The 12,181-nt window shown below is 32.8% G+C and overlaps 1 protein-coding gene across 1 annotated transcript in view; it reads right to left on the bottom strand.

The window, feature by feature from the left end:
* The window catches only part of KLHL1 (kelch like family member 1), a 187,537-nt gene that overhangs the window by 16,987 nt on the left and 158,369 nt on the right, over positions 1 to 12,181 (bottom strand). The window contains exon 8 of the mRNA XM_015638910.2: positions 9,223 to 9,385. Within this exon, the coding sequence (XP_015494396.1) occupies positions 9,223 to 9,385 (163 nt within the window). The remainder of the gene's footprint in view (positions 1 to 9,222; positions 9,386 to 12,181) is intronic.

Genomic DNA, 12,181 nt, shown 5'->3' with positions numbered 1-12,181 from the left:
TAACTACTGGTAAGTTAGATGGTGGTCCTGAGAACTTGATCTAATGGCTGGTGTTTCCAAGCACGATGGGGAGTTGGAACTAGATGATCTTTGAGGTCCCTTCCAACCCAAGCCATTCTATGATTCTGCGACAAAATATTGAGAGAGAAACACCCTTTGCATAGCTAATATTGCTGTGAATAAGCTTGACTACCTACAATGGAAATTACAATTTCCTAATAGAAAGAACTTGTTTTAAGCAATTTTAATTGTAATCAGAATTATATGGGCTACATTCTCTGTTCAAGACCATTGACTCAATGCAGATTCCACCAGTTAAAAAACATTCTTAACTTTATCAGACCATAAAGTAGGTAAGGCAAAATAATCATTGTAAATTAATCAATGACTACAGGATGTGCATGATGCCTTTTATTTGATCTATTATTAAAACCACACAGTGAACACATCATTAAATAAGAATTTTCAGTGAATCCATAGAAATAATTTGTGCTAGACTGAGATGTTTATGACACTTTTTTTCTTTGTGAGTTTAATAATTTTAGACCATACAGTTATTCCATTTTCTTATCCCAGTATCCAATTATTTTATGATTTTTACTAAAACATTTTAAAATATCTTCTTTGTAGTTTCCACAGCTGAGGAAGAATAATTTCAATATGTGTCTCATTGCCCTTATAGCAGAAATAATTGTTTTTCTGAAAAACAGAGTTTGATTTAAACCAGAGGTTAATAAATAGCATATTTATAAAACAGAAGCAGAATAAAAGCAGTCATGAAAGAACATGAAATAACTTCTTAGGATTCAAATTAATTTATAAAACTATCTATAGGTCAAAGAACATTTGGAGTAAAACATAGTAGGAACAGAGACAAAATTGTCAACAAAGAAAAATTCTAAGGCTGATAACTAGTGAGCTAGTCTTTGAAGTATGTTTGTTATTCTTCCTATTGCAAAAGAGTGTCATAAAATTCGTTAATAATAGCTAATAACTTCCTAAGACAAATTTAAGATACTGTCTGGTTAGGCAGATGATGCAGATGAAAGGAGACGTGACAGCATGAATTTTTTGACAAAAAGAAGCATTTCTGTATTTTAGCATCATGAAAAATATCTAACTCATAATTAATATACTGATTTGCCTGTAGTTAGTGAGAATATTGTGGGCAGAAAGCATGCAGATTGAAATGTTTTTTTTTCTTCTTACATGACAGTAACTATGTATGCCAATTAATGTATTTTTCTTAGTTCAAATAGATTAGTAAAATAAGTGAATCACTAGTAAGTCATAAGAGCAAAGAAAGCCTTAAGCAACAAAAGCTAGGGAAAAAAAAAGTGGCACTGATGGAAAATATAGTGGTTTCAGTCATACTTTCTTGTCTTGTTAGTTTGGCATGAAATTTTGAAGTGTTACTTCAGCCTTTAAAAAAAGAATTAAAGCATTTTAATACTTTCTTTATTTAATACTATTAATCAGTTCCCTAGTCTTTACTGAAGTATGAAAATTATCCGTGCATTGCAATTATATGGATGACTTGCAAAAAAGTTTTAGGTCATTTAGCTTGTGATCTTCACAGTGAACCCTTCTCAGTTCAAAAAATTCAATCAATAATGTAAGATTTATCTGAAGCTGGTCTACTGAGTCAAAAGAAATTTCATCTTACCCCAATATTAGTTATTAAGAAGTTAGTCAAGTTTCAAATTGCAAAAATAGGAAGTTAAGAGTGGAGATGACTTGGTATTCTATTTTGCTGAGTATAGTAGATATTTGGTAGCTGTTGTAAGGGCTGCTGCCCATAAAGTTATTTAGTTGAATATTAAATTAATATTTAGCTTTCTTACATTGCAGTCAGATGTGTATATTTAAATATCCTTCCAGATTTATACATATGTGTAAGTAAGAAAAATATATGAATACACATGATAACACACAGAATGTATATGTGTGCGTGTCTGTGTGTGTAATCCAAATTAATGCCTACATTTGGTGTGGGGAGGATCTCTAGGCTGCTCCAACTGCACTGCACAAGCGTTTCCTTCCTGTCCCAGCATATAGGCACCAAGTACAATGTGAGACAGGAATCTCATACTTCATCTTCCACTAAAGATAATAATGAAAAGCCAAACTTCAGTCATAATCAAGAATATAGGATAATAATACCTTTTGCAGTCTTGACCACAAAAAAGAAAATAATGATTGCTGAGAGTTTTTTTAAAAAAATCTGTGCTTAATTGTGGAAGCTATGCAATTAAAAAATAGGCTGTGAGTTTTCCTAGACATTATCCACACCGCTTCCTGCTGTCTAGACTGCTGTATAGGTTACATCTAAAAGCTTAAATTTGATGGAATGACACTACTGCCTTTTTCTGCCAGGTATTAGAACTGAATAAGTTAACTCACTATGTCTGTTTGGCCTGAAGTACCCATACATGTCCAAATTAATTCACACCATACTAGATCATAGCATATCTAAGCAGAATTTATTATTCACTACAAAATTTACAGAAATAAATGATGTAGTACAGACAAACAGTTTCTTAATACTGAACCTGAATGACAGACCTTATCACAAATTACAGTCATGCCAGCTGTACAACAGTCAACAGCCAGCTAGTCTGAAAATTTTGTTGTATGGGTGACGGATGAAGAGAAGGGCATAGTGAGGGCATACACACTAAAAGATGTAGATTTGCAGTAAACATTCAAAATAGAAATGTGGTGCAAGCATCTGGGACCCTGGCCACAGTATAGCCAGATAAAATAGACTCATCAAGTTCCCACCCCACAGACCAGCAAAGTTTTTTAGCATCTGCTGTGTCTCCTACCAATCACTTAGTTTCTAAAGAGGAAGGCATCCTAGCTGCATATGCATCTGCCTTGGACTGCAGGAAAAATAGTGGCTTTACAGTAAAGTTTCATGATTTTTCACTATTCTGTTTTAAGAGTGACATGCATTTATCTAGTTTATATCTTTTTAAGGATAGCTTAGCCCCACAGAAAAAAACCTGTGCAGAGTCTCTTATTTTGCAGGCTGGATGTAAAATAAAAAGTTAAATAATGCTTGAGAAAGAGAGAAGATGATGCACTCTGAATTAAATGGTACATTCACTGAGCTGCATGAGACCCTGCGTAGGAAATATGAATTTTTGTGTAAAAGTACAAAAGATCAGACCAGGGCAATGAATTAGTAATAAGCCTTAATGATTCTGCTAAGAGAAAATGCCACAGATAGTTTATTATATGATGCATGAAAGCCAAAGGAGCAGAACTTCTGGAGGAGGTTGTAATCAGCCATACAATCAAGTTTTGTAGGTGGTTATATGAATGTAATACATTTCTAGCTCTCTCGTGCCAAACACCAAACTGCTATTAAGGACTTTGTGGAATTATTAACCTTTGTCTCTCCAAGGTCAGTCCAAAGCAATTATACTCCTGGCGACTGACTAACTACAAGATGATTTTGAGAACTTTTCTTGTGCTCACACTGATTTGGTTTGAATTTTTCTATTTTTGTTAAAAATTAAGGTTCAGTGGGCTAAACTTTCTGATAGTTATAATAGTAATTATAGTATAGTTACTATACTTTGTATAGTACTTTATGCACAATAAGCGTAAGAGACATATTAAACTAAAGCAACTGCTATTGTCAGCAAGCATAATACTGATCTAAATAACACAAATTTCTTTCCAGTTTTCTCATTAAATGACCTGTAAACAAGACATTCCACTGTGCATATGCCAACATCTCTATTGGCTAGCTTTCTGTATTTCCCATTCAAAATGAAACAGAGAATAGCTGGGAAAGCACTACCGAAACAATACTCCAATTTATGAAAATCCATTACTAAATGAATCCAATTATTGCAAAAATGGTGGAACTGAATGAATGTAACTGAATATAAATAGATAAATAGTTATTAAAAAAAAAATCCTAAAGCTACATAGTTATTAAAGTCTCTCTACCTAACTAATAAAATTGAAAATGTAACAAATTAATTTGCATGGATTTGAAGGGGAAAATAATATGTATATACATATGCAATTTTTAAAATATTTTACATAAATATATTAAATATTGTTTATTTATAATTATAGAATATAAAGTAATTATGTATAAATACTGTATATATAAATATAAAATAATTATATAGAAAATATATATAAACATATTTATTCTTTAAAAAATAGAACAATTAGTATATTCTATCAATACTTAAGCAGAATTAATAGAATGTGAAATCTTGATCTGAATTCTATTCATTACAGTAAAGTAAGAGACAAAATTTGACATTATTGATTGATAACAAATAATTATTTAAAGGAGACAACCAGAAAAGCACTGTTTTTTTTATGTTGGACTGTCTTTCAACAAAAATATGAAAAAAATATCATAAGGAAAACAGGAAGGAAGGAAACATAATTGACGGAGGGAAATGAGGCCTGCCAAACAACTCCAATTTTAATCATATTGGATTGGATTAAGAGGATCGATGCTTAGGGGTTTGTTTCTGTAAAAGAAAATACCTCTGGGTCAGCTTATGCATCTTGCCTGTAGTGTTGGCACTGCATTTTCCTGCATAGGATAATCACCAGCCTATGGAAGACATCACACTGGAGCAGGTTATCTCCCAAAGGACTGCAGCCCACGGCCAGTCCATGATGGAGCAAGGGAAATGTGTGAGGAAGGAGTGGCAGAGTGAAGCAATCATGCTCTGAACACAACCTTCATTTCCTACCCCCCTGCACCAGTCAAGGGTGGGGCTATAAAGTTATACAAGACATAAATTGAGCTTAGGAAAAGGGGGAAAGAAAGGTGGCCTTTTAAAATTTGGGATTGCTTCTCACTAGCCAGAATCTATTTTTATTACAAATAAATTGTATTAATTTTCCTTAATCAAGTCAAATCAAGTCTATTTTGCCTGTGAGAGCAAATGGTCAGTGGGCAGATGAATATTGATGGGGAATAATATTTTCTTGCAGCATTTCTCCATGCGTTTTTACTTTCCTTCAGAGAAAACAAATATTTATAAAACTTTTTTTCCTCAAATAAAAGTAAAATATTATTTAAAAGAATACTTACACAGCTGTATTCATAAAACTTAAGATTAAACAATTCCTTGCTTTTTTCATCTGTCATACACCAACAATAGTGTTATAAAAACAGCAGCAGGGGGGAACATCAAGTTCACTATAGCACATATCTGAGGATGTGGCAATCAATAAAGGTCAAGACACCTTTTCCTGGCCTCCACAAGATGTTAGAATGAGATTGAACTGCTTGCCAGTGTGTGCCAAAGTCATGATTTTTGACACTTAAGGCATTGCTGTGATGTTCTACCATTTAAAGTTAGTCTGCAGATCGTATCAACAGCTGAGTACTTTATCCTTTTGCAACACAGATTTACTGATATTTGCTAAAGGGCCAGACTGTCTGCCATGAAGCTACAGTTGCTTCAAAAAATACTGGTAATTTCGAACATTTCACTAGAAACTAAGGAATAATTTTTGTAATGCAGACTTTGTGGACATATAACACAGCAATATAGAAAAACTTCAGTTGTGGTAGTGACACAAAAATGTTTAGAATAATATAAATCTGTATGATACAGAGAATGTCTTTGAGGAGTATGTATTCCTGACGAAAGTGTGTAAACAAAATTTCACTTTCACATAGAGCTACACCATTAGCATAAAATATGTTCTGAAATTAAGTTAGTGCAAAGGTTTAGTGTTCTTAGGGAATGAGTGGTTCATGTATTTGAGTTTTTTAATTCAAGGATAATAAATAGCTGTGGTATTAGCTATAAATTTGGAGGCATTTACATCTTAAGTCAATGAAAGAATTAGTATTTATAGGATTGAAGGTGTCAACTAGATTTTTTTTTCCTTGAGCTTAAGAAATTAAAAAAAACCTTGAAATAGTTAAGTGACAATTAAAAAATGTTCCTGGAAAAGACAGACTTTTTCACACTTTTGGTTCCTTGGTGTTTCTGACTTACACTGCAGAAATGCTCTATTGCTGCAGCGTTATCTGCTGACAACCATAGAATGCTAATCTTACATAGTACAAATTGCACACTAGTTGCACACCACTTATGTCAGCCCCAAAGAAGAATTCAAAAAAATCATCCCAACTACTTACTCATTATCTGCATATAAAAAACTCCATCCTCTACAAGTCTTTTCAAAGTGTAGATCTCCATCAACATTTAGTATTTTAATACCCATATTTATGGCTGATCTGAGGAAGTCCATGCACTCTTTTGCTTCCAGTCTGTGCAATAGGGATGTTAACAGTAACAAAGTAAAAAGGATGATACTGTTTCCACATCAGAAGGGATAACTGACCATATTTCATCCCAGGAAATTCTGCAGTCATGGCAAGTCCTACAACACCTACCATAATATGCTAAAAATTGATAAAGACGTCAAGGTAAAAATTAATTATTTTTGTATCTAATAAGGATAGCACACTCCACTCTTGCTTTACTGCTTGACTATGGGAAAGACATGAAGATGAAGGAGATGGAATCTCCAAAGCCTCAGCATACATTGTAAGTGGTACCCAGAACCTATTGTTGACTTGGGAAAGCAAAAACATTGCTGAAAAAGAAAATTCTCAAATGTCAGTCTTTGGTGTTGCATAAAAACACATAATATTACCCTTTATATGAACCAATAAACAGGCATTTAGAACCTTATGAGAGTTTTGTGGACATGACCTTATTGTCCCTGTATTACTTTTACTATTTCCAAGCTGAATTGCAGATATTTTGTGCCTCTGTTTCTTTGCCAGCTGTATCAGTTTTGTTGCTTTTCTTTGGTATGACATGCATTCTTGATAATCATGGTACACTTATACAGCCTCTGCAATTTCACTTGAACTGCATCAATATGGATGACCAGAATTCCACAGAGTAACACAACAAAAATATTTCCTATATTAATAAAATTTTATGTATTCTTCAGTAGTATTTCCTTTTTTTCCCCCCCTGATTTCTTCTTCTGTTCTTTTTTTGTCCTAACAACATACAGGGCTTTTTTCACCTCTTCTTTCACTTCTTAACATTACTTTTCTTCAAACACAAGGCTTTTTAATTCACACATAAACTATTAAATATTGTATCTGTGTTGCTTCTTAAGGTCATCCAACTACTTCTGTATTCATATGTCCAACATGAACCATATGATATTTCTCCCTTTGGTGTCACTTTGAATGGTCTGGTAATTTAACTAACTTTCTCTTGCTGTTATACTCTTTTAACTCAGGACACGTCTTTAAAGAATTCCAGGGGAAACTGTGACATCCTAGTTATTGCATACAGTCCTCTTCTTCAAATTCCTGTACTATTCACTTTTTTTTTTTCAACTTAAGTATTTATTTCATATGTATCACCAGATAAAATGTTCTGTTGAAATTCTGGCAAAATAAATTTGTCATGTGTCTTTTTTTAATCTGGAAAACCACCTTTATCTTTCAATAGTTGTTCTAGCTCTCCTTACAACTAAGAAGACATTTAAGAGAATGAATATTGCCAGTGTTCCTCTTTGAAAGATAATAACTATTGTATCCTATTACTCTGGGAAATCTGGAGGTAACAACCAGGTGAACCTGTGTGTGGCAGAGGAAAATACTCCATTAAGCGGTCCTGGGTGAAACAGCACTACAGCTTTGAAGTGTAATAAGGCAACATGATTATAGAAAAGAACCCTGTCAAATGGACTAAGTTTAAAATTTTAAAAAAAAAAAAAAAAAAAAAAAAAAGTAGATAGCTACTTTTCTGAATTTCTGAAAAATTCAGCAAGATTTTATTGCTCCAATAATTAAATATTTTTCAAATTAGATTATGATGTATATATTGACACAATCCTTTTCATGTTTTAAAAAAGATGCTGATATAAAAATTTCAGTTTAAATTTAAAAATGTATTCCAGTGAAATACAATTAATTTCTGTGTACACTGTTTTGCTAAATTCAGATAGAATTGTTCTCAATTTGTTTGAGCAGCAAAATAATTGATAATTCACTTTCATGGTCTACAGAAGTGAGCTTCACAAACACTATAGTACACTGGGAACTAATAAGAGGTTACTTGTAAATCAATCACCTCACTCAGAGCCTGACGAGAACAGAATACGAAAGCTTTAAGTTTTTTATTTATTTCCATCATAAGCTGATAAAAAATGCAATTTTCGTTTTTCTGCTTAAAATTAATTTAAATGGAAAACAAATTAAGCCAAACATACGGCAATGGAAGATCACAAATTGAATAGTTTCCCACATTAAAACACAAAAGAAGTGGCTACACTTTTTCAAGTCTTTTAAGAAACTCATTTTTGAAATATTTACCATCCATTATCCATTTCATGTGAAGTGCCCAAAGCAGTGTGAGAGATACACACATAGAATAGTTTGTAACTCTCTCACTTCAAAGAGCATCTAATGCATTTCATTTATTTACTTATTTAATTCACTGCAGAAGAAAGAAATCATAACAAATAACAAAGAAAAAACTCCTCAGAACTTTCATACAGAAATATGTTTTCCTTTGCTGAATGTTAAATCCGACATCATGTTTCTCAATGAGATATCCATTTCCAGTATCCTGAGGAGTGCAGGACATGTCAGTTGTGTGGAACAGCAATGCAGCTAGAATAGCACCAGGAAGTTGAAAGGTCTTTACATGTGTTTTCAAGTTGCAGTTCTTGGCATATTGGATATTTTTTAAAGATGGTTAATCAGATAAAAAGAATAAAAATCAATGGCATATTTCTACTTGTTGCAGTGAGACCACTGCTTTTTGGTTTTCAGTGGTGTCCATCCTACCTTACCCTCTTTTAATTTACAAGTGTTTGATTTAAGTCATGCAAAATTCAATTGTGTATCTATTAACTGGGAAGCATTAAATATATGGTCAGCTGTGCAAAAGAAACAAAGCTGGGATATATATGTATAATCATATGTAGCTCTTCATTACTTCAGATCAATATTTTCAGGGTTATCCATCTAGATGTTGCTTCTGCTAGTCTGCTGCATAGTTTATGCACCATTGAAACCAGTTTCTTGTAGAGTAACAGGATTATTAAAGAAGCCTTGATCATTTGATTTATTCTGGAACATTTTAATGCCACTGCAACTTAATAAGGGAAAGCAATGACAATTAGGCTTTATTGGTTTTCAAAAGAAGTGTTTCAATTGTGTAAGTATACCCTACTCACTTGCCATTTAATGCTGCTACTCCAACAGTGCTTCTGGCAATTGACATACTTGCCACAAATGTCCACTGCTGACTTTGAGGGTCCCACCTCTCAACTGTGTTCAAATAACTCCAACCATCATGTCCTCCCACTGCATAAATAGGCCCTTCAAGCACTGTAACTCCTAAAATGGAGGAGAAAGTGAGAGAAGATGAAAGTATGCTTCCTTTAGCATTAGTAAAAAAAAAAATTTACAAGCCACAACCAACAAATGAACTTATATATTCAAAATGAAAATGGAAGCACCAATTTGACATTTGATTAATTAAGAATTAACAAACAGGAATAAAATTAATGCCACTCCACGTGGCTGTATGAAAATCAGGTCTTGTCAAACAAACTTAATTTCATTTCTTGAGAAGAGTGTTTGCTTCAGAGAATAACCTGTCAATTCTCTTGAAATCTGTGATCCTCTTAGATTTCTGTATTCCCTTTAGTATTTCCTAACATTCTGGTCATGAATTAGCTCTTTAGAATAGCAGTAAAACACATAAAAAACCAGGGGCTGTATACCTGGTAGATCTTTGATTATTGTCAACCTAAGTGGGATTTAATTGAATGGAATTGCTTCTACAGGGGTTGAAGTCTGTTTTTTCACCATTTTTGTGAATCACATAGAAGAAAATACAGTTTTTCTGTAGCAGGAAGATTGACAGGCTGGTATCCTGGAATCAAAAACCACATTCAAAGGCTTGAGCAAGTAATTAGACTGAGAAATTTAAGCTGCTTACTCAGTTTCACTGTGTCAAAAAAAAAAAAAAAAGAAACCGCACCTTCAGAGCAAAATCATGTTGGATATATGAGGATTATTTTATCTACTGAATAAAAATATAACAAAATGTGTGAAAACTGAAATTGAAAATATTTCAATAAGAAACATTTTTTTACCTATTTAACTTTGAATCAACCAGTCAAAGGAACTGATTAATTCTCTATCTCACAGTCTCTTCAGTTAATCTTAGAAGGCTCTAGAAGATAAGTTATAGCTAAGCACCTTTTGTTACAAGACAGTGAGCTCAGTAATTCCATTCTATGAATCTGTGATCCCAAATGAACATCGCTCTGAAAAATCTCAGGCTGAATCCAGTCCTATTTCTAAGTCCAAGTCTTTTTTTTTCCTCACTCCATTTCACACAATTTGAACTCATCAACAAGTCAGAAAACAAGAGATCATTAAAGTTTCAGAGAAATCCATAATTTTAAATAGTGTGAAGTTTCCACTTTCTGTGCAGGAATGTTTTCTTCTATTTCAGAAAAGTAATTAATTAAAAGTTTATTTTACTTTAAAACTATATTTATCAGTGAGTTTGAACAACATGTTCATCTCACTGTTCACAGAAAGTGTTCCTGCACTTTGGTTGTTTATTTTCATTTGTCAATATTTTTTAACATAAAAAATAAAATTATTTAAAAAGCCCTACTAACCCTTAGAAAAATTTTCCTCCAAGTGAAGGTTGAATCTTTTCTTTTTCTATAGAACTCATTCTCCAATTGTTTTCCTTGCCTTGCTAGAAATTCTTTCTATTCAATCACGTTCCACTTATTTTTTTTACAGAATATTAAAGTGTATGTTAAATTGCAGTCAAATAGCTCAATATCTTATCTCAGAACACAACCAGTAACAAGATGTGAGAACATGTGTCAGTGGTCACATAAAAATTAGGGGATTCTATGCTAATATATATTAATAATAATATAATAAAATATATTGAGCGTGGTTTTTTGTTTACTCCAGCATCTACTATTTTAAAATATTCTTAAATCCTGAGCAAAGAGGTTTACATTGTAAAAAAAAAGTATTTACTATGATTTGTTATAAAAACATGGATCTCCTGAGCTTTTCATCTGTATACTCTTCATTAAATGCAAAGTTAAATAGAAAATCAAGATCTTTGAATTATATTCAAAGAAAGTTCAGGGAAGTAAATGTTTCTCTACACATATATGTACACATAATTGATGTCTAGACAAACACACAAACCCTCTCTCATCTTCACACATAAACAGTGTTGTATTGTTATGCAGTGAATTTCACAAGGAACCTATGATCCACATAAAAACACATCAGTTTTGTGATTTCCAGCTTTTACTTCCTCAGATAACTAATTTGCATTTTCACTAGGATATAAACAATTTATATCAATATATATAAATTTATAGAATTTATAAATTTATATATATATATCTATATCAATTACTCATCCAGTATTTAATTTGATTTTTCAAGTCCTTCATAGATTAATTCTATTCCCATCTATTTCCTGCAGGAAATTAATACATTACAACTATTTAATTCACTTTTTGTAGGAAATTTGATTCTCCCTTAATCAAAATACCGTTCTTCCTGCATTTTCATGGATTTTCACTTTTTTTTATGACAATGAAAACTGATAAGCTCATTGTATTAATATAATGTTACTTTCTCTCTGCATTTCTTGTTACAAAGAGAGATAAGTAACATTAAGTAACTGAGCTTTATACAGAAAATAGTCTTCAGTGGCTTCTCTGCTCTCATGAGAACTTTTCTGAGTTTTTACAATGCAGATGGAACCCAGTGAGATGCACAGTTCCATCTGATTTTTCCCCATTGCAGAGAAAAATATACTGCTCCCAGTAGTTTCTGGTGCCCTTTGGTGGAGGCTGCTGCACAAACTGCTGCCTCTGCTGGGTTGCATCCCCCTTACCTGTGCTTAGACCCACCTATCTAGGAAGCCCCACATCTGATTCTTATGTTTTCTAAGAAGCCAGATTGGCAATGTTCTAAGCTACACAGAAGCATTTTCTTCGCACGTTAGGCAGTGCTTGCATCATACATTTCAAAATATTCTAATGAGTAGTAATGATAATTTAATCATCTCACCCAAGTAAGTAAACAAATACACATTTTGAATTAAAGAGACTGTGTCTTATATGAAAATTC

Source organism: Parus major, chromosome 1, assembly GCF_001522545.3.
Source record: "Parus major isolate Abel chromosome 1, Parus_major1.1, whole genome shotgun sequence".
NCBI lineage: Eukaryota > Metazoa > Chordata > Aves > Passeriformes > Paridae > Parus > Parus major.
This window is presented reverse-complemented; position numbering and strand designations above follow the sequence as displayed.